Here is a 21,386-nt window from a genome sequence, read left to right on the forward strand (position 1 = left end):
CCCTAAGGCAAGAGAGCAAACCTCAGTTCGCATTTACTTGGGAGGGGGCACAACTTCCCCGAGGATACAGGCACTCTCCTACCGTTGCCCACGGTGCCTTAGCCAAGCTTCTCAATGCTGTGGAAGTGCCGTAAGGCATCCATATATATCAATATATAGACGATATCGTAGTTGGTGGAGATAACAAGGAACAGGTAGGGCAAGTGGCTGAAGCCATCTGCAGTCTGTTGACCAAGAATGGGCTAGACGTTCCGCTTTCTAAATGTCGAGGTCCCGGACAAGAAATTAAATTCCTAGGAGCCTGGTGGGTAGCTGGAGCAGTCACGGTACCTGATGACGCTCTGTCAGCGATTGAGAAGGGACAGACTCCAGGCAAGAAGATGGAATTACAGCAGCTGCTAGGCACCTTGGGCTACTGGGGAAAACACATACCCGGGCTCTCAGTGATTGCCCGCCCTCTGTATGACTTGCTTTGAAAGAAAAGGAAATGGGGTTGGACTCCGCAACATACAGAAGCTCTCAGTATCCTGAAAGATGAGCTCAAGGCCTACCAGAGGCCAGGCCCGTTGCAGCCGCGAGATCCTTTAAGGGTGGACTGGGGATTTGCTGCACATGCTTCGCACTGTGGCATGTTTCAGAAGGGACCGCCAACACCGGCGAGACCTTTGTGGTTCTCTTCTGCTTCATTTAAGGAGACTGAGCAATGGTACTTGGCTTGGGAAAAGGGGGTCCTTTCCATCACTAGAGTGGTTAAGGACGCCAAAAAGCTGTGCACGTTACAAGGTGTTACAGTACAGGGCCCTTTTCCTTTCCTAAACTCAATCCTTAATGGATCACCTTCTCCCAGGGGAGTAGCCCAAAAGGCCACAGTCAGGAAAGGGTATGCCTACTTAGAAGGGATTAGCCAGTTGCCTCCACTAGAAGAGGGTCCGCTTAAGGCCTCCAGCCTGTAAACCCCAATCTGACCTCGTTGGGTCGACCCTACAAACCTTCTCCGATTGAAGAGGCACCTGAATTTGTGGCAGGCTCCGATATGCAGGGAGTGTGGTTCACGGATGCATCTGCCCATCCAGTGGGATCAAGATGGCAATATAAAGCAGTAGCATTAGAAATTGTACTGGGAAGACAGTCAAAGAAGAGGGCGAAGGTAGTGCACAAGTAGGAGAATTACGGGCTCTATTACTGGCCACAGAGAATGGTGCTACTGTCGTTTATACCGACTCCTATGCAACCATTCAGGGCGTTACAGAATGGATATGTCAGTGGGAATCTAGTAAATGGGAAAGAGGTCGTACAAAGGCATGGAGGACAGAGGACTGGCAATGTCTCCTGCCAATAGGGAGGTCCCGGCCTTTAAAGGTGGGATGGGTAAAGGGCCACGCACGGGATGGAACCCCCCCTGCAAAATGGAACCAGCGGGTGGACCACCTGGCCCAAATCAGGACGGTCACCAGTGAGAAGGAAGATTGGGACGCATTAGCTGAATGGTTGCATATCAAGCGAAGCCACTCAGGGAAAGCAGATCTCTATTATGAGTGCTGATCCCGGGGTTGGCCAGTGCCTATGAAAACCTGTGAAGCAATCCTCACAGCTTGCCCACAATGCCGAATAAGGCTCAAGGCTGATCACCCAAATCAAGCCCTGGCCCAGCATATCAGACAAGGCGAGGCTCTTGGGAGCACGTGGCAGATTGATTAGGTTGGCCCTTTGAAACCACCCCATGGGAGGAAATGTATTTTGGTAGGAGTAGAGGTGGTACCGGGATTGTCTATGGCCACCGCCATTAACACAGCCACCGGAGATCAGACAGTCCAAGCTCTGTGAGAATGGTTTATTATTTTACCTATCCTTGAATGTATACAAAGTGACAATGGGTCACATTTCATGGCCACAGTGGTACAAGACTGGGCACGAGGGGAAGGCATCAGACGGGTGGTTCACACACCGTATTATCCCCAAGCTAACGGTATAGTTGAACGAACCAATGGTTCGATCAAAAGGCATGCTGATGTTTCATGCCATAACTGGGACATACGATTACCACTAGGAGTTTTTACTATTAATAACCAATGGGGAAATTATTGAAGTCCAAAAATTCAAGCATTTTGTCCTACGGGACCATTAACTCGGGATGACTCTATACCGGACGATCGCGGACACCCGTTCCCACTAAGGATGTATGTGGGCCAACCTGTCACGCTGCAGCTGCCCTCCATTGGTATTGTTCCTATGACCCTGCCTAAACCCAGAGGCTTATATGCCTGGGAAGCCCTAGACAGGAGTGGAAAGACTCCCCATATCAGTGCCCGGTGGATAATCCCCGAGACCTGGTCTCAAAGGACTGAGGCCTAGCTTTGTGTTTTCTTACAGGACAATGGAGAAACAAGCCATCCTGGTGCTCCTACTGGCAGTGATGATGGTGGCCAGCGTGGATGGTGAAGATCTGGATGACAACGTAGTAGCAAAAATGATGGTGGGATTTGCCCAGATGATGAACCTAACTTCTGTAACGGTTTGCCTACCTACCCCCAAGTCAGCTGAAGACACTCTACTGATTTTTGTGCAGGACATCAATGTATCGCTAGCCCTTGAGCTCACATGGGAGCAATTGAACGGTTATAGCTGGAGGTTCAAAGAGGGCAGGGTGGGAGGCTATACTTATATTGTCTACAGTTGGTCACCAGGTGCGGTAAATGCTAGTTCGCTATAGAACAGCAGATGTAATTATATTCTCCAACTTACCCATGAGGCCACGGGGTGGAGCTGGAACGGTACTACACCATGCCCCAAAATTCCATGGGGGACTACCGAATATAGTACTCGATGGAACACTAATGAACATTCTCTACAATACACAAAGCCATTAAACACCTCATGGTGTATCAAACACCCTGAACAGGATAACGGTGAATGTCCCGGTACATGTAACGGAAACTCATTTGACTGCCCCCTCAATTGCACGTGGGCTAGACACACCTGTGGACCTAACTGATATGGAGAAAAAGCAAAACTAATACTGGCGGGGAAATCTCTGCTCTGGAGCTGTCAGGTGGAAATTGGGTGCAAGGATAAAATGCCATTACTGTGGCTATAACCTCCCGTCCAAGAAGCTCTAATAGAAGGCTGTCTGTGTAGCAATACTAGCTACTCACAACCTTCTGTCCTGAACTGGAGCAAGAGAGACTACTGTCGTCCCCTTACTACCACACCAGGTTCATGTCAAACATCCAGCGTCTCAGCACACCCTAACTTAGTGTGGGCATGTTCTGATGGCCACCTAGGTTCCCGACTATATCCAGCCACCCTGGGACTAGCCTGCACATTAGCTGTGCTTTCTCTCTGCCCTATTAATTGGGAAGGACCTATGCCGTACAAGTGGTGGGATCATAGGCCAAGGGATTTTCAGAAGGGATGGCAGGAAGCCTCAACACAAGTTGGATGGTGGATGGAATCAGTATTGGGGCTAGGAATTGCTCCAGTATGAAACTGACAGAGCATTCTAGAACTGGGTCTACAACTATCAGCCTTAGCCAGTGCTATGTCTGACAGTTTGGGGCTCTTGAACGATCAGTTACAACATACGAGTAAAATGACCATCCAAAACCGAGCCATACTGGATTTGATGCTACTGAAGGAGAAAGGCGTATGAAGAGTTTTGAACATGTCAGTGGATGACTGCTGTGTCCACATTCCAAATGTATCGGTGCTGCTTCAGGACCAAATCAGCAAAATGAAGAAAGTGGCAAGAGACTCAGAGGCAAATGTTGCTGCACTAGGGACTAATTGGCTGGGAAGGGTTTTTGGTATGTTTGGATTTTCTTTGTCGAGGTGGATAACCAGCCTCTTCCAATCTTTAACAATGATTGTCGTTACGATTATTGTAATCTGTATTTCAATAAACTTTATGAAATGCGTGGTAGTGAAATCTGTATTAATGGTTAAGTATACTCCCTTAAAACCTTTTAAGGTATTAGATACCCCAATATGATTTCAGACTAAGAAGGAAATGACAATCCACAATGAGCGTCAAAACTCACCAAAACTGTGATCCCTTTTAACTTTGGAGGCAAGAGGTCACTGTAGCACCACTCCAAGGAAACCAGTTGAATTGTGACTGTGGTCACGGGGTGGATTGTGTGGCAGGTACACTCGCCCTGATAGAGACTGAAACTTCTCAGCCATGAAAAAGAGAAAAAAACCCCAGAAGCCACAGTCAGGGGGTCAAGCCACCCCACCCGCATGGTCGAGTTACAACCACCAGGTACACGTGCAGGAACAACAAAGTGTTGACCCTCGACCAATGAGGACCAATATGACCATATACAACCACAAGCCAGACTCGACGGTGGTATAAATGGTGCCCTACCAGAGGGCAAATCAAGCTGGTCCTCCCTGGAGCAGCGGGTCCACAGTTGGGGACCATCCCCTTGGTCGGCACAGCACTGGAAGTACCACCTCAGGGTCGAGAGCCCTCATTCATTAGAGTGAGTTATATGCGCGTTTTGGGTTACTATCCCTACAGCTTAAGAATTCTCAACAAGGTCCTGTAGTATAAATTTCCCCTTACATCATTGAACCTGTGGTTTACGACTGTTGTTGGAGTTCAAAACGATTTTGATTGAAGAATACACTTGTTGATTTTAACACGTTTAATTTGATTGTGTGAGCCTCGGTGACCTAGGCAGCAGGACTATGGAAGTCATCATCCCCTGCTGGACACAACACCGGTGAGACTTCACCTCAATTAGTCTGCTCAATTTTCGGCCACTCAGTACAGGAATGGCACTGAGGTGCCGGAGCGCATCCAAAGAAGAGCAGCAAAGCTGGTGAAGGGCCTAGAGAACAAGTCCTTTGAGGAGCAGCTGAGGGAGCTAGGGTTGTTTAGTCGGCACAACTGATTGAATATTAAGAAAAATATCTTTATGGCAAGGGTTATCAAGCATGGGAACAGGCTGACGAGGGAAGTGGTTGAGGCAGCATGCCTGCAGGTATTTAAAAGATGTGTAGCCGTGGCGCTCGGGGACATGGTTTACTGGTGGAGTTGGCAGGGTGAGGTTTGCGGTTGGACTCGATGGTCTTAACGGTCTTTTCCGACCTCAGTGATTCGATGATTCTGTGATTTCTCTATAAGGTTGCCCGGAGTGGAGCCAGGGGTTGGACCCGATGACCCTCGGGGGTCCCTTCCAACTCGGGACGTTCCGTGAGTGATTGTCAGATTGCCGTCGGCAGGCAGGCGGCAAGCGATCCGAAATAAAGCAGCACGCAAGCTGCCGTGAAGAAAACGAACTCGAGCCCAGCCTTCACCAGGCCGCCAGGGCAGCCGTGAGTCGCTGATCCGGGGTGAGGCCGAAGGCCGCGGCTGGCCGGCGGGCGTGCCTGTGATGCGCTCCGGCACCTGTGACATCAGAGGGGACGCGTCACAATGGCGGGGGGGTATAAAAGGCACCAGCCGGCAGCGCTGCGCCAGTACAGCCTGGGCGAGCGGTGAGTGCGCAGGCGGGGGGAGGCTGGGCTGGACGAGGGCCGGGTTCTCAGCCTGCATCGAGGGCCCAGCTGCTGGCGGGAGCACCTCGGGCAGGGCACGGTGCCGCCGCCACCGGGGCTGGGCGCAGGCCTTGCTGCCTCCCAGCTGCCTCGCCCCCTCTCCTACCTGCCCCCAGCTCCCTGCGGCTCCCGGCCCTGCTCCCCCCGGCGCCAGCTCCCTCCCTCCCAGCCCCACTGAACCCCTTCTCTCCCTCCTCCTGCAGGCCATGGCTGTGATACAATTCTTCAAAATTCTTCTGGCTGTGCTAAGCATCCTCTGGAACGTTCGTGTGGTCGGTGATGAGCTGGATGAGGATACACGCGAGCACATGTGGCAGCATGAGGAGTACCTGAGCTGGAATATGACTCAGATGCTGCAGGAGCTGGAGCAGAGGACGCAGGAGCAGAGCGGCTTTGCCTGGGGAGCCCTGCTCTTTGGTGCCTTGCAGCAGTGGCAGTTCTGGGCCGTTGCTGGAGTCCTGCTTCTGCTCTTCAGGCTCTGCTGGTGGCTCAGGAAAAGGAGCCATGAGGTGGACGGCAGCAGTGACGAGGAGGGCTCCAGCAGTGACAGGGAGCAGGTGGAAGAGGAGGCGGAAGAAGACGACAGTGACAGTGAGAATGACCTGGGAAGTTTTTTCGAGGAGCACATACAGTGGCCAGTTCAGAACCTAGCCAGGGACTGTCAGGTGGTAAAGGACATCATTGACAACTTCTTCCTTATCTTCAGAACAATCTTGTCAAACAGTTTCTTCCCAGTGCTGCAACCTGCCATCGGAGTGGGCAGTGCCTTCGAAGGTTGGAGTCCCCGTGAGGACTACATCATCTACCGCCTGCTTGTGCCCCTGAAGCCCCCCCGTGGGCACGTCTTCCTCCTGGAGTTGGGCAACAGGGGGGAGACGCCAGCGAGGAACTTCTGCGTCCGCGTGGACCTGGAGTGCACCTGCAGGAGGGAGCAGCTGGCAGGAGAGATGCTGTGCTTTCTCCACCGCCCCGAGGAGGAGCTAAGGAGGAATCAGGACCGCAGCCTCCTACACACCCTCTGCACTGGCTCCTACCTAGATGTGCAGAAAACTGCACACTGGTTCTATCAACTGGTGCAAGCACACTGGGAGGTTTTGCCTCAGTCATCCACATGCATTCTAACCATGCTGCCCTCTAGTCACTCCTGCAAATTCCAGGTGACAGAACACAACAACAAAACCCACATTATTGAGATGATGTTTGGGGTGCAGCAAGGCAATTCGGACATCTTTGTGAGCAGCCAGAATACGGAGGCCATCTTCAACCCTAGCATGACGTGGCCAGAGAGCTACGCTGTGGCAGAGGCGAAGTTTTTCAGGCATATGGCCAGGCAGGTCCCGCATGACAGCTTCCACCTCAGATGCCTGCAGGCCTACGCCCGCATGCTGGAGGGCATAGGCTTTTCCACCTATACCTTGAAGACAGTTGTGATGCACCTCCTGACCACCATACCCCTGTCAGGCTGGCGCAGGAGGCATTTCGTGCGGCGGATGGAGGATATCATGCGATACCTGCGCCGCTGCCTGGAGGAGAAACGCCTCGACCACTTCTTCTTCGGCAACGAGAGGGTGCCTGAGGAGATAATCTTGCCCCGAGACTTCCAAAGGGCCGAACCACTCAACCTCTTCCAGCACCTGGTGCAGGATCCGGCCACCCACAACGAGGCAATGCGTGAGTATAGGGATCTGCGAGAACGGTTCATAAGTCTTCTGTTCCACGGACACTGAAAGAGATCTTCAAGCACGGAGCTGTGTTTGCTGGACTCATGGCTGATGGCAGACTACCACCTCATACCAGACTACCACCTCATACCGCAGGGAAAAAGAGGCCTTCCCCCTCTGAGAGAGTCCATTCCCCCCGGGAGATCCACCGTGCGCAAAGGTGTCAATAAATCTCTTGTTTGGACAAAGGCTGTGTCCGTGAGTGTCCGTGCGTCTCTGGGTCGGGGAGTGCGGGCACAGGGTGCTGACAGCTCAGCTGACACGGCGTCGGGGAGCATCTTGCAGAAGAGCTGGTGCAGTGGGCTCCGGTCTCAGCGAGTCACTGGGCTTTGGCTTCCCGGCTGCTGCAGGTTAATGCCAGCAGGCAGCTTGGCATCACAGCAGCATAATGAGTATCTTAGCTGGAAGATGACTCAGATGCTGCAGGAGCTGGAGCAGGGAACCCAGGAGCAGAGCGGCTTTGCCTGGGGAGCCCTGCTCTTTGGTGCCTTGCAGCAGTGGCAGTTCTGGGCCGTTGCTGGAGTCCTGCTCCTGCTCTTCGGGCTCTGCTGGTGGCTCAGGAAAAGGAGCCGTCAGCCAGCCAGCAGTAGCAAGAAGGCCAGCTGCAGGAAGAAGGCGGCTAAGAAGAAGCAAAAAGTAAATTCCAGTGTTGCAGTAGATGCGGGCAGAATTTCGGTCAAGCGCCTCCTGGACCTGGCAGAATCATTCATGATGGTGGATAAGATGATGGATGAACTTCTCCGTATGTGCCGAACACTTTCCAGGAATAGTTTTATGCCACAAGTGAAGCCAGCTGTCGTTTTCAGAAGCACCTTAGAAGGTTGGAGTCTCTCTAAGGATGATGCTGCCTACAACCTGCTCGTGCCCCTGAAGCCCCCCCGTGGGCACGCCTTCCACCTGGAGTTGGGCAATAGGGGGGAGAGGCCAGCGAGGAACTCCAGGGTCCGCGTGCAGCTGGAGTGCATCTGCACAAGGGAACAGCTGGTGGAGGACATGCTCTGCTTCCTGCAACACCCCAAGGAGGAGCTGAGGAAAAATCAGAGTGCCAGCCTCCTAGACACACTCTGCACTGGCCCCTACCTAGACATGGAGAAAACCACCCGCTGGTTCCAAATCTTGGTAAAAGCATCCTGGCAGCTTTTGCCTCAGTCGAGACACCACCGCTTAACCGTGCTGCCCTCCAGGCACTCCTGCAAGCTCCGGCTGACGAACACTTCCAATAGTCCCCTGCTGATTGTGATGACATTTATGGTGCAGCAAGATGGCTTGGACACCTTCCTGAGCATCGAGTAGGCGGAGACCAGTGTTACCAGCACAGGACGTGTCCAGAGAGTCCATTCTTTCCGGGAGATCCACCATGCGCAAAGGTGTCAATAAATCTCTTGTTTGGACAAAGGCTGTGTCCGTGAGTGTCCGTGCGTCTCTGGGTCGGGGAGTGCGGGCACAGTCGCTGAGCCGGGGTGAGGCCGAAGGCCGGGGCTGGCCGGCGGGCGTGCCTGTGATGCGCTCCGGCACCTGTGACATCAGAGGGGACGCGTCACAATGGCGGGGGGGTATAAAAGGCACCAGCCGGCAGCGCTGCGCCAGTACAGCCTGGGCGAGCGGTGAGTGCGCAGGCGGGGGGAGGCTGGGCTGGACGAGGGCCGGGTTCTCAGCCTGCATCGAGGGCCCAGCTGCTGGCGGGAGCACCTCGGGCAGGGCACGGTGCCGCCGCCACCGGGGCTGGGCGCAGGCCTTGCTGCCTCCCAGCTGCCTCGCCCCCTCTCCTACCTGCCCCCAGCTCCCTGCGGCTCCCGGCCCTGCTCCCCCCGGCGCCAGCTCCCTCCCTCCCAGCCCCACTGAACCCCTTCTCTCCCTCCTCCTGCAGGCCATGGCTGTGATACAATTCTTCACTCTGGTTGTTGAAAGCATCCTCTGGAATGCTCATGTGGTCGGTGATGAGCTGGATGAAGAGACACGCGAGCACATGCGGCAGCGTGAGGAGTACCTGAGCTGGAAGATGACTCAGATGCTGCAGCAGCTTGAGCAGGGAACCCAGGAGCAGAGCGGCTTTGCCTGGGGAGCCCTGCTCTTTGGTGCCTTGCAGCAGTGGCAGTTCTGGGCCGTTGCTGGAGTCCTGCTCCTGCTCTTCGGGCTCTGCTGGTGGCTGAGGAAAAGGAGCCATGAGGTGGACGGCAGCAGTGATGAGGAGAGCTCCAGCAGCAACGGTGAGCAGGACGATCAGGAAGAGCAGGAGCACGAAGAGGAGCAGGAGGAGGAAGACAGAGAAGAAGAAGATTCTGATTACGAGAGCAATCTGGGCAGGATTTTAGCAAAGCGCATACAGTGGCCAGTGCAGAACCTAGCCTACAGGAGCCAAATAGTGGAGCATCTGGCGGGCAACCTCCTCCATGTCTTCCAAGAGCACTTGACAAATAGTTTCTTTCCAGTGCTGCAACCAGCCATCAAAGTGGGCAGCACCTTCGAAGGCTGGAGTCCCCAGGAGGATGATGCTGTCTACTGCCTGCTCGTGCCCCTGAAGCCCCCCCGTGGGCACGCCTTCCACCTGGAGTTGGGCAACAGGGGGGAGTCACCAGCGAGGAACTTCCATGTCCGCGTGGAGCTGGAGTGCACCTGCAGGAGGGAGCAGCTGGCAGGAGAGATGCTGTGCTTCCTCCACCACCCCGAGGAGGAGCTTAGGAGGGATCAGGATCCCAGCCTCCTACACACCCTCTGCACTGGCTCCTACCTAGATGTGCAGAAAACTGCCTGCTGGTTCCAGAATTTCATGAGGTCATCCTGGGCGCTGCTGGCTCTGCCACATCACTACAATATGACGGTGCTGCCCTCCAGCCGCTCCTGCAAGCTGCAGCTGAAAAACACCTCCAGAAGAACGCTCTTCATTGAGATAGTATTTGGGGTGCAGCAAGGCAATTCGGACATCTTTGTGAGCAGCCAGAATACGGAGGCCATCTTCAACCCTAGCACGACGTGGCCAGAGAGCTACGCTGTGGCAGAGGCGAAGTTCTTCAGGCATATGGCCAGGCAGGTCCCGCATGACAGCTTCCACCTCAGATGCCTGCAGGCCTGTGCCCACATCCTGGTGGGCACAGGCTTTTCCACCTATACCTTGAAGACAGTTGTGATGCACCTCCTGACCATCATACCCCTGTCAGGCTGGCGCAGGAGGCATTTCCTTTGGCGGATGGAGGATATCATGCGATACCTGGGCTGCTGCCTGGAGGAGGAACGCCTCGACCACTTCTTCTTCGGCAACGAGAGGGTGCCTGAGGAGATAATCTTGCCCCGAGACTTCCAAAGGGCCGAACCACTCAATCTCTTCCAGCACCTGGTGCAGGATCCGGCCGCCCACAACGAGGCAATGCGTCAGTTCGATGAGCTGCAACATCAGCTCATAAGGCTGCTGTTCTACTAACACTGAAAGAGATCTTCACGCACGGAGCTGTGTTTGCTGGACTCATGGCTGATGGCAGACTACCACCTCATACCAGACTACCACCTCATACCGCAGGGAAAATAGGGCTTCCCCCTCTGAGAGAGTCCATTCCCTCCGGGAGATCCACCGTGCGCAAAGGTGTCAATAAATCTCTTGTTTGGACAAAGGCTGTGTCCGTGAGTGTCCGTGCGTCTCTGGGTCGGGGAGTGCGGGCACAGGGTGCTGGCAGCTCAGCTGCCACGGTGTCGGGGAGCATCTTGCAGAAGAGCTGGTGCAGTGGGCTCCGGTCTCAGCGAGTCACTGGGCTTTGGCTTCCCGGGTGCTGCGGGTTAATGCCAGCAGGCAGCTTGGCATCATCACGCAGCTACTCAGTGCCTTGCCCGCAGGGGCACGGTGGAGAGAATCGGAAGGGTAAAAGTGGGAAAGCTTGCGGCTTGAGAGAGGACAGTGCAGTAGGTAAAGCACAAGGTACACGCCCAGGCAAAGCAACGTAAAGAATTCATTCACTCCTGCCCTGGTCTGCCGAGCAGACCTGCCTTTTGGGGAAGCCTTCTGCCTCCCTGCGGCTCGGGTTGAAGGCGTTACCAGGAAACTCCTGAGCCTCGTACGGCCCTCACTGTTAGCCGGTGTTGCTTTTTCGTGTGCGGGGCTGACTGAAAGAGCTTTAAACTAGGTTTGGAGGGGGGAAGGGGTAAAATCAGTCCTGCTAGTGATAAGCTGGGGATGGCGCGACAATGTTGGAGGAACAGTGCGCAGAGCTTTCGCTCTGCTCCACGATGTGCCGAGGACACGGGAGCGCATTGGAAACGTTTGTAGGCTTAAGCGCGCGGTGCGAGGAAGAGGCAGGAGGAGCTAGAGGCCTCGGCTCGGTCCCAGAGCAACGACATCGCTGGCCTAAGGGACACTTGCTGGGAAGAGTCCTGTGACTGGAGTGCAGTGACGGACCCTTCCAGGCTCTTCGGGAGAGAGAGGCAGGGCAGGCAAGGCGGAGGGGCAGCACTGTATGTAAAGGAGGGGTCGGACTGTACAGCGCTTGCGGCTGGGGACGACATGGCTGAGAGCCTCTGCGTAAAGATTCGGGGAAAAGCTAAGAAAGCGGACGTCCTTGCAGGAGTCTGCTATGGATCACCCAGCCAGGATGAGGACGCCAACGTATGAATCTATAAGGAATCACGGGAAATCTCTGGATCAGTCGCCCTGTGTCGTCCTTATGGGCGGCTTCAGCTGCCCAGCTGCGAACTGGGGCTGTCACAGAGCAGACATGAAGAGGCCCGGGAAATTCCTGAAGCCCACGTTGAAGACAACTCTTTGATACGGGTACTACGGGAGCCGACTAGGAAGGGTGCCCTCCTAGGCCTGTTGTTCGTACATAGAGAGGGTCTTGTGGGTGAAGTGATGATTGGTGGCTGTCTTGGCCATAGCGATCAGAAAACGGTCGAGTTTAAAATCGTTGGCGATGTGGGAAACCCTGTCCGCAGAGCTACTCCCCTGGCTTCTGGGAGAGCAGACTTTAGGCTGCTCAAGGAGCTCGTTAGCAAGGTCCCCTGGGAATCTGCTTTCGAGGGTATCGTTGCCCGTACATGCCGGTCACTTTTTAAGAGCCGCTTCTTAAGGGCACAGGAGCGGGCAATTGCAATGCGTCGCAAGTCAAGCAAGAGGGGCAGAAGGGTGGCTCGGCTGACCAGGAGTCTCCTTTGGGAACTTAGGCGGCCGACGGGAAGGTATGGGCTCTGGAAAGGGATCCGGGGGGTCTTGGTTGATGGGAATTTACTCAGCAATTACCATCACGGGCAAAACAGACTTGACCTGGGTAAATTAATGTAATTGATTGCTAACTGATTAGGGTAATGAGAAATAAAACCAAATTTTAAAACACCGTCCTCCTGCCCCTCCCTTCTTCCCAGTCACAGTTTCACTCCCAAATTCTCTCCCTCCTTCCCTCCCAGCGGCGCAGGGTGACGGGGAATCGTGGTTGGGTGCAGTTCATCGCACGTTGCCTATGGCGCTCCTTCCTTCTCAGGGGCAGCAGTCATCACTCTTCCCCTGCTCCAGCGTGGGGTCCCTTCTACGGGAGACAGTCCTCCATGAATGTGTCCAGCGTGGGTCCTTCCCATGGGCTGCAGTTCCCCACGAACTGCTGCAGCGTGGGTTCCTTCCACAGGGTGCAGTCCTTCAGGCACAGGCTGCTCCAGTGTGGGTCCCCCGCGGGGTCACAGCCTCCTTCGGGCACCCACCTGCTCCGGCGTGGGGTCGTCCATGGGCTGCAGGTGGATATCCTCTCCACCGTGGACCACCACGGGCTGCAGAGGGATCTCTGCTCCAGCGCCTGGAGCACCTCCTCCCCCTCCTTCTCCTCTGGCCTTGGTGTCTGCAGGGTTGTTTCCCTCACATATTCTTACTCCTCTCTGCCACCTGCTGTTGCACAGCAGTTTTCCCCCCCTTCTTAAATATGTTGTCCCAGAGACGCTACCACTATCGCTGATGGGCTTGGCCTTGGCCAGCAGCGGGTCCATCTTGGAGCCGGCTGGCGTTGGCTCCGTTGGACATGGGGGAAGCAGCTTCTCACAAAAGCCACCCCTGTAACCCTCCTGCTACCAAACCCTTGCCACGTAAAGCCAGCACACCTTTTTAGCTCTTTCTGGCAACCTGTCCTGCCTACAGGGTGCTCTTGCTCTGACCTAGTGTTGCTGCTGCCAGCATCCGCGAGGCCTCAGCATGAGCTGCGTTAGCCAAAACTGAAGCAGGAGCTGAAGGAACAGTCACAAACATCAAAAGCACCTGCAGAAGTCAGGGGCCTGACCCTGCCAGAAACAGCTACTCAGCCACACAGGACATCCCAAGCACCTGCACAGGCCAGGGTCACTCAGCTACACGTGACATCACCAGAATTTTAACAAGCAAGGGGCCTGATCCTGCCCTTTCAGCTACCCAGCCTCAAGGCTTGCAGTGGTCCTGGCCCTGACCCATGGGGTTTGGGGTGCCTGTCCCTGTCTGGTCCATGACCTCCAGGGCTTGCAGATGTCCTGCCCCTGTCCTAGACCTGACCCACAGGGTCTGGGGGGACCCTGCCCCTTTCCTGGCCCTGGACCACACGGTCCATAGCTTCCCGTTTAGGGCCTGAACACATCTTTGGAGCGTGGCAGGATGAAACCTCAATTTCTGTATGTCCAAGCAAAAATACGTCCGAAAAATTGTTACTTTTTGTTTGGCATAATTTGGGCCAAAAAGAAAGATGAAAACCTGGTGCTGGGGAGCCGAGAGTTGCACCTCTCTGGGACCGGCACGGGGCCTGTGCTGAGGCTTTGCTGCTTGACTCGTAACTAAAGCTCTGAAATTTAAGGATGATCTTTTAACCGCTTGCTGCCCACCACCAAACATTCATTTTACTATTTTTGAATAGCAAAACCCAGCAGTTTTAGGTCAGAGCTGACCCCAGCTGTCAAAGCAGGGCTGCTTATCACTGCCCCATCCTGGCGGGACCCAGGCAATAGCAGTTTTGGGGGATTTCACCCCAAACGATGGCTTGGGGCCACGTTTTTTGCCCCAAGCCAGTGAGATAAATATGGGAAAATATTTGGCAGAAACATTTTTCCTTGGAGATGCTCCTTTTCTCCCTGTCACTGCCTTCCCCTGGGGCTTGCTAAAACCCATCCCTCTGTGCCCCAAATCCTTCAGAGGCCTTTGTCCCCCCTGGGTGTCCCCTTTGGGTTCCCCCCCGACCTTTTGGGTGCCTCCCATGTGCCTGTGTGCCCCTTTGGATGCCTCCCACGTGCCTCCATGCCCCTTTGCGGCACCCCTCAGGTCTCTTTGGGTGTCCCCTGTCTCCCTCGTGGGTGTCCCCCAGTCCTCTCAGGGTGCCCCTTTCGCCTCCCTGCTACCCCCTAGGAAGAGAGGCCCTGGAGTCCCTCATCACTCATCCCCATCGCCATCCCCCCCACTGCTGGCACCCCCTGAAACCCCACTGTTTGTCCCAGGGTGCCCTCGGTGGAAGCCTACGAAGCAGCCATGGTGCTGAGTGGGGTGGGGGATGCGCTTGGGTACTGGGGGGGGCCGCTGGGAGTACTGCACCTCAGGACTCCGGATCCACGCTGAGCTGGCTGAGCTGGGGGGGTTGGCGGCCATCACCCTCAAGCCCCCCAAGTGGCCCATCCGTGATGACACTGTCCTCCAGCTCGCAATCACCGAGGGCCTGGCCACAGGTGGGGGGGGTGGGCAGCAGGAGTCTCCATTGCACCCCCCAGACACAGGGGAGGGTCCCCAGGAGACGGCGTCCCCATTGTACCCCAGGCCCACAGTGGAGTGAGTGTTCTGGGGGTGGGCTGTCCCTGTCATACCCCTGGCCTGCATGCCAGTTCCCTGGGGGGGGTTGGAGGTCCCTGTGATAAGCCTTGGGCTGCATGGTGGAGGTCCGGGGGTGGGTGGTGTTGGGGCTCCCCGTTATACCCCTGGGCTGTATGGGCAGGGGAGGTCCCTGGGGACATTTGGGCATTCTCATTATACCTCTGAGCTGCTTAGGGGTGTTTCTGAGGGGGTTTGGGGGTTCTTGTTATACCTCTGACCCAGACTGGAGGGTCCCTGGGAGGGGCTTTTGGGGGTCACTGGCCAGCCCTGGAGGGGGTTTGGGGGCATCCTAATTCTGCCCCCCTTTTAGGGGCTCCAGTGAGGTTCTCTATTTCTGCCCCCCAAAAATTGGAGGGTCCCCCATTTCCACTCAAGGGGTGTCCTAATTTTCCCCACAGTCTGTGGGAATTTGTGTTCCCGTTCCTCCCATATTGGGTGCTGGGGGTGGGGGGGGTGGGGTGGTCATTTCCCTCTCCTAATTTGGGGGGCCCAGAGCAGGTTACCACTTTCCCACCCAATTCGGGGTGCTCAGGAGGATTCCCCATTTCTCCTGAGTTTTGGGGTGTTCATGGATGTTGTCCCACTTCCCCTCCTGTTGGGGGAGTGCATGGGGGGAGAGGGGGACGGGACACTGGAGTGTCAGAGACGGAGGGATGCTGTTAGCACACTCAACTCCCGACTCCCAGGCCCTGAGGGAGGTCCCAGTCCTCCCAGCACCCTGGCACAAGTGTCCGCAGTGCCATGATTCCTAGGTTCTGCTGCCAGTCCTTGCCAGAAAACTATACCCCAGCCCACTCACAGCCTCCTGCACCCTTATAGATCCTGTTGTTGCTGTAACTGCCACCTACAGATTAGGTGGCAGTGGGGCAGTCCCAAGGGGAGGTTGAACTGGGCCAACAGAAGTCCTCCTGTCAATTTATGAGTTATGGAGAAGTGTTACTGCCTGATAGCTGGCTCTGTTGGTTTCCCACAACTGACAACTGCAGTGGCGAGACCTTATGTTTGCTTCTTCAGCTCCTTCTTGAGGAATGAGCAGCATTGAATAGGTCTGCCAGTCCAGATGGCCCAAGGTCTTGAGGAACATGAAAGAAGAGCTGCCCTCACCAGCAATTTGTTTTGATTAGCTAGCATCTAGGCGGGTTGTATTAACTTGCATCTAGGCGGGATGTATTCATGATCACCCAGTGCCCAGGGATAATGGTGGCTGGTTCATCAGAGACACTATCTGAATTTACCTTCCCAGCAGTCTAGACAGGTTATCCCTGTGGTTATGAAGCAGGTGTGAGGTGTCAGCATCAGCCCTCAGATAAGGATGTTGTACCTACAGAAGCTCCCAGCACTTAGGAAGTGCTCAGTTTTCATGACTGGGGTGAGTGGTGGCAGGCTAGCCCAGCGTCCAGACCCCTGGGTGGGAAGGAGTCAATGACAGTGCTTTGGCTCAGCCCAGATCCCCCTTCCCTCAGTGACTCTCATTCAGTAGCTACAACAAGTGCACAGCTCCAGCAGCCTCCACTAAGAGCATGGTCTGCAGCTTTTAATCTAGGCAAAATAAGGAGAAGAGCACAGTCACGGCTAACAGAAATTATTCTTACCTTTATGAGGAATGGCTTCAAGTAGAGCACTCCACTGCGTGAATATGGGCTCCTCCTTCTCTTCTTCCCCAAAGCAACTTATTTGTGAAGATCCCGGTAGTGAACAGATACTGTGCTTTCTCTTCCTCTTTCCCTCTGCAAGTGTCAACCCGAGTAAGAACAAGATGCTGTGTGATGGGACGCTCCTCTCATGTCGGAAGAATCTGTAGTGGTTATTAAAGACTCGCAGGCAGGTATAAAGAAACAGATTGTGAAAAGATGGTGTGTATTCCCTCTTCCAGCGCCAGAGGAAAACAAAGGTCACCAATCTTCTGAATGCTTCCTTGCAGTCAAGGGCTTCTGGACATGCATGCGCAAACATTAAACCTGCCACCTTGGAGATGGGGCTAGAGGGAAACCCAGCTTCGTATAGACACGCTTCAGAGGAGACATCGTGAGAAAGTGTGATGGGTTGACCCTGGCTGAACACCAGGTGCCCACGAAAGCCGTTTTATCACTCCCCCATCCTCAGCTAGACAGGGGAGAGAAAATATAACAAAAGGCTTGCGGGTCGAGATAAGGACAGGAGAGATCATTCACTATTACCGTCACGGGCAAAACAGACTCAATTTGGGAAAATTAACTCAATTTATTACAAATCACCAGAGTAAGGTAATGAGAAATAAAACAAAATCACAGAACACCTTCCCACCACCCCTCCCCTCTTCCCGGGCACAACTTCACTCCCGGATTTCACCACCAAGCCCCCCCAGCGGCAAAGGGGGACAGGGATGGGGTTTATGGTCATCACACATTATTTTCTGGCGCTTCACCTCCTCAGGGCGAGGGCTGATCACACTCTTCCCCTGCTCCAGCGTGGGGTCCCACCCACGGGAGACAGTCCTCCACGAACTCCTCCAACGTGGGCCATTCCCACGGGCTGCAGTTCTTCACGAACTGCTCCAGCATGGGTCCATTCCACGGTGTGCAGTCCTTCAGGAGCACACTGCTCCAGCGCGGGTCCCCCACGGGGTCACAAGTCCTGCCAGAAAACCTGCTCCATGGGCTCCTCTCTCCACAGATCCGCAGGTCCTGCCAGGAACCTGCTCCAGCGCAGGGTTCCCACGGGGTCACAGCCTCCTTCGGGAACCCACCTGCTCCGGCGTGGGGTCCTCCACGGGCTACAGGTGGAGATCTGCTCCACCGTGGACCTCCCTGGGCTGCAGGGGGACAGCCTGCCTCACCAGGGTCTTCACCACGGGCTGCAGGGGAATCTTCGCTCCGGTGCCTGGAGCATCTCCTCCCCCTCCTTCTGCACTGACCTTGGTGTCCGCAGGCTTGTTTCTCTTACATGTTCTCACTCCTCACTCCGGCGGCTGTTTTCTCGCGTCCCAACTTTTTTTTCCTTCTTAAAGATGTTATCACAGAGGCGTTACCACTATCACTGATAGGCTCGGCTTTGGCCAGCGGCGGGTGCATCTCAGAGCCGGCTGGTATAGGCTCGCTCTCTCTCGAACACAGGGGAAGCTTCCAGCAGCTTCTTACAGAAGCCACCCCTGTAACCCCCCCCCCACTACCAAAACCTTGCCAGACAAAACCAATACAGAAAGATGAGGTTTCCTGGCACCTTACCCACCCTGATCAAAACACTGCAACTGAAGTCAATATCAAAATTGTCACCATCCTCCCTGGGTTTCGTGGGTTTTCCATCTATTTTCCCCTCAGATGCATTGAGGAAAGAATCCACCCGTATTGTCTTCAATGTCTGCTGTGCAGACAAGGAAATGCTATATTTGTACGTGTAAAGGGATTTCTCTTGTCTTACAGGGCTGGGAGTCTGAGAGACACAAAACAGTGAAGCCATAGGTGCCATTATTTGTATAGAAATAGTTTAAATGTGAGGAGGAAACACACCTTCGACACCCTGTAGCTTCAAAAGAAGTGAGAGGAAGCATGACACATCCTGTTTCTACAACCCCTTTTCCAGTAACTCTAAAGAAAATCTTTAAACTTTAAGCGTATGCAAAGCTACTTACCTTCATTCATAGTTTTCCTGTTTTCCTCTGAGGTCAAACAGATTTATGTGTGAAAGGACAACCTGCACTTGACAGAGTGAAGCCGTTTGCCACTTCTTGTTTACACCAGTTCTGCAAAGCTAATTCCAGAGTCTCTGCCTTTTCTTGTATGATCAAACTCAATACAAACCTAAAAGCTTGAAGAGCAGAATAGGTGGCACATTTTAAATGCTTCTTCAAAGGCTGATTTGCTTCACTGTTTTCTCACGATTAAAGCAGTGCATCTGCTGAAATAACAAAGAAATTGTGCACAAAGCAAATGAAAATGCTGGAAAATCTAAGGTCAAGCAAGTTATTCTGAGTCTTAAGAATGTCCGTGGTACAGCCAAGCTCCAATCTGTCCGGTCTCTGTTCCAAAGTCAATACCTTCATTCGACGACTTTGCTCTCCCACCCTACAAATTCTTCTCAATGGCAGCCAAATTCTCATTGAAGCTCATGGGAACAAGCTCTGACACTTACATAAGTGAGTACCCCACGCACGGGAAGCATTCTTCTGAAATCAGTAGAGCCTACATTACTGTAGGTAACACAGAATTATAGAATCATTTAGGTTGGAAAAAACGTTTAAGATCATCGAGTCCAACTGTTAACCTAACATTCCAACTCCACCACTAAACCATGTCCCGAAGCACCATGTTTACGTGAAACTTTTACATGTCTCTTCTTTGGACATGCTCCAGCACCTCAACATCTTTCCTCTGGTGAGGGGCCCAAAACAAGGACGCTATTTGTGGTGCGGTCTCACCAGTGCCGAGTCCGGGGGTGGGGAATCACTTCCCTAGTCCTGCCGGCCACACTATTTCTGATACAAGCCAGGATGCTCCTGGCCCTCTTGGCCACCTGGGCCACCTGCCGGCCGTCGACCGACACCCCCAGGTCCTTTTCCGCCAGGCAGCTTTCCAGCCACTCTTCCCCAAGCCTATAGCATTGTGTGGGGCTGTTAAAAACCAAGCGCAGGACCCGGCACTTAGACTTGTTGAATCCCATACAGTTGGCCTCAGCCCATCGATCCAGCCTGTCCAGATCCCTCTGTCGAGGTTTTCTACCCTCAGGCAGATCAACACTCCCGCCCAACTTGGTATCATGTGCAAACTTACTGAGCAGACACTTGAACCCATCATCCAGATCATTGATAAAAATATTAAAGATATTCAGAGATTACTGGTTAATTGGTTATACTTTGTCTGGTGTAGGAGAGTACTACAGGGGTCTGTCCTGGGGTCTATCCTGAGGTCTGTCCTGTTAATCATCTTTATCAGTGACCTGGAGGAGGTGATGGAATTCACTCTCATCAAAATTGCAGGTAGCAGCAAATTGAGAGGACCACGCAATGTGCTTGCGGGCAGGGCTTGTCACCTGCTACGACTGGAGGAATGCGCCAACAGTAACTTTATGAAATTCAACAAGGACCAATGCAGAGTCATGCCCCTAGGAAAGCAGAATGCCTTGCAAGGATACAGTTTGAAGACTAACTGGGGATCATCTCTGTGGAAAAGAACCTGAGGGTTTGAGATGCTGCGCAATTGCATCCTTGGAGGTTTTCTAAAACCTAGCTGGATAAACCCCTGAGCAACCTGGTTTGACCTCAGAGCTGATCTTGCTTTGAGCAAGAATTTGGATTAGAAACCTCCTGAAGTCTCTTCCCACCTGAGTTATCCTGTGATCCTGTGTTGTCATAAAAGCCTTCATTATAGAGAAGTCCCATTGGAATCAATACACAGATGCTTTGTTTGCTGGGGTCCAGAGATATGATCCAGGCGAAATCCCTAGGAATGTTAGAGGTCTGTCAGCCTGTACACCCTTTAGGATCAAACCTGTAGGTTTTGAGGTTCTTTTCAGATTTTTAGGGCATACCAAGAGGTTGGCACAGTGTTTTCATCAGACATGCTGTACTGGGCCTGGCTAGGATAGAGTTAATTTTCTTCATAGCAGCTCATATGCTGCTGTGTTTTAGATTTTTGATGAAAACAGTACTGGTAACACATTAATGTTCTAGCTTTTGCTGAGCAGTGTTTGCACAGCATCAAGGCTTTCTCTGTTTCTCACTCTGCCACCCTAGTGAATAGATTGGGGGGTATGTAATATGCTGGGAGTGGACAGAACCAGGCAGATTATCTGAAATAACCAAAGAGATATTCCATACCATATAATGTCATGCTCAGCAATAAAAGGGAAAAGAGGGGGCTTTAGGGGAATTGGCCTCTTTTGCTTGGGAGCTGGCTGAGCACTTGTCTATCCACAGAAAGTGGTGAGTGATTGCTTTTGCATCACTTGTTTTGTTTTGTTTTCTTCCCTCTCCCACTTATCCTTCACTTATTAAACAGTCTCCGTTGTTGGGGGGTTATCTTGACCCCCAAGTTTCCTTGGTTTTATTCTTCCTTTCCTCTTCCCCTGTCCCATGCGGGTGGGGTGAGAAGTGAGTGAGCAACTGTGTGGTGCTTATCTGCCCGCCAAAGTTAACCCACAACACATGCCCTGCCTGTCTGTCACTGGCAGGAGCAGTGGATGACCCCAAGGGTCTGCATGTCTTAATGAATTCCTAGGCTCTATTTACTTTGGCCCCTCACCAGAGGAAAGACATTGAGGAGCTGCAGTACGTCCAAAGAAGAGCAGTGAAGCTGGTGAAGGGTCTAGAGAACAAGTCTTATGAGGAGCACCTGAGGGAACTGGGGTTGGTTAGTCTGGAGAACAGGGGG

General features: G+C 53.6%; 4 protein-coding genes across 9 annotated transcripts in view; 3 read left to right on the top strand and 1 right to left on the bottom strand.

The window, feature by feature from the left end:
• The window catches only part of LOC126050457 (inositol 1,4,5-trisphosphate receptor-interacting protein-like 1), a 73,853-nt gene extending 66,582 nt beyond the window's left edge, over positions 1-7,271 (top strand). For both annotated transcript variants that reach the window (XM_049828327.1, XM_049828326.1), the window contains one exon: positions 5,132-7,271. In XM_049828327.1, coding sequence (XP_049684284.1) covers positions 5,382-7,271 — 1,890 coding nt within the window. In that variant the 5' untranslated portion in view covers positions 5,132-5,381. The remainder of the gene's footprint in view (positions 1-5,131) is intronic.
• Positions 1-10,906, top strand: part of LOC126050456 (inositol 1,4,5-trisphosphate receptor-interacting protein-like 1) — a 61,967-nt gene extending 51,061 nt beyond the window's left edge. For 3 of the 4 annotated variants that reach the window (XM_049828325.1, XM_049828323.1, XM_049828324.1), the window contains exon 2: positions 8,731-10,906. In XM_049828325.1, coding sequence (XP_049684282.1) covers positions 8,767-10,680 — 1,914 coding nt within the window. In that variant the 5' untranslated portion in view covers positions 8,731-8,766 and the 3' untranslated portion in view covers positions 10,681-10,906. Of the gene's footprint in view, positions 1-8,535 lie in introns of those variants that run through there. The other variant, XM_049828322.1, reaches the window with a different exon arrangement.
• The window catches only part of LOC126050458 (inositol 1,4,5-trisphosphate receptor-interacting protein-like 1), a 69,546-nt gene extending 52,857 nt beyond the window's left edge, over positions 1-16,689 (bottom strand). For both annotated transcript variants that reach the window (XR_007509558.1, XM_049828328.1), the window contains exon 1: positions 16,635-16,689. The gene's annotated coding sequence lies outside the window, so the exon portion shown is untranslated. The remainder of the gene's footprint in view (positions 1-16,634) is intronic.
• LOC126050465 (uncharacterized) lies at positions 7,317-8,558 on the top strand. Its single transcript, XM_049828339.1, has one exon. It carries the CDS (start codon positions 7,317-7,319, stop codon positions 8,556-8,558), a length of 1,242 nt encoding a protein of 413 aa, XP_049684296.1.
• Positions 16,690-21,386: the final 4,697 nt, after the last annotated feature.

Source organism: Accipiter gentilis, chromosome 25 (genome assembly GCF_929443795.1).
Source record: "Accipiter gentilis chromosome 25, bAccGen1.1, whole genome shotgun sequence".
NCBI classification, from domain to species: domain Eukaryota; kingdom Metazoa; phylum Chordata; class Aves; order Accipitriformes; family Accipitridae; genus Astur; species Astur gentilis.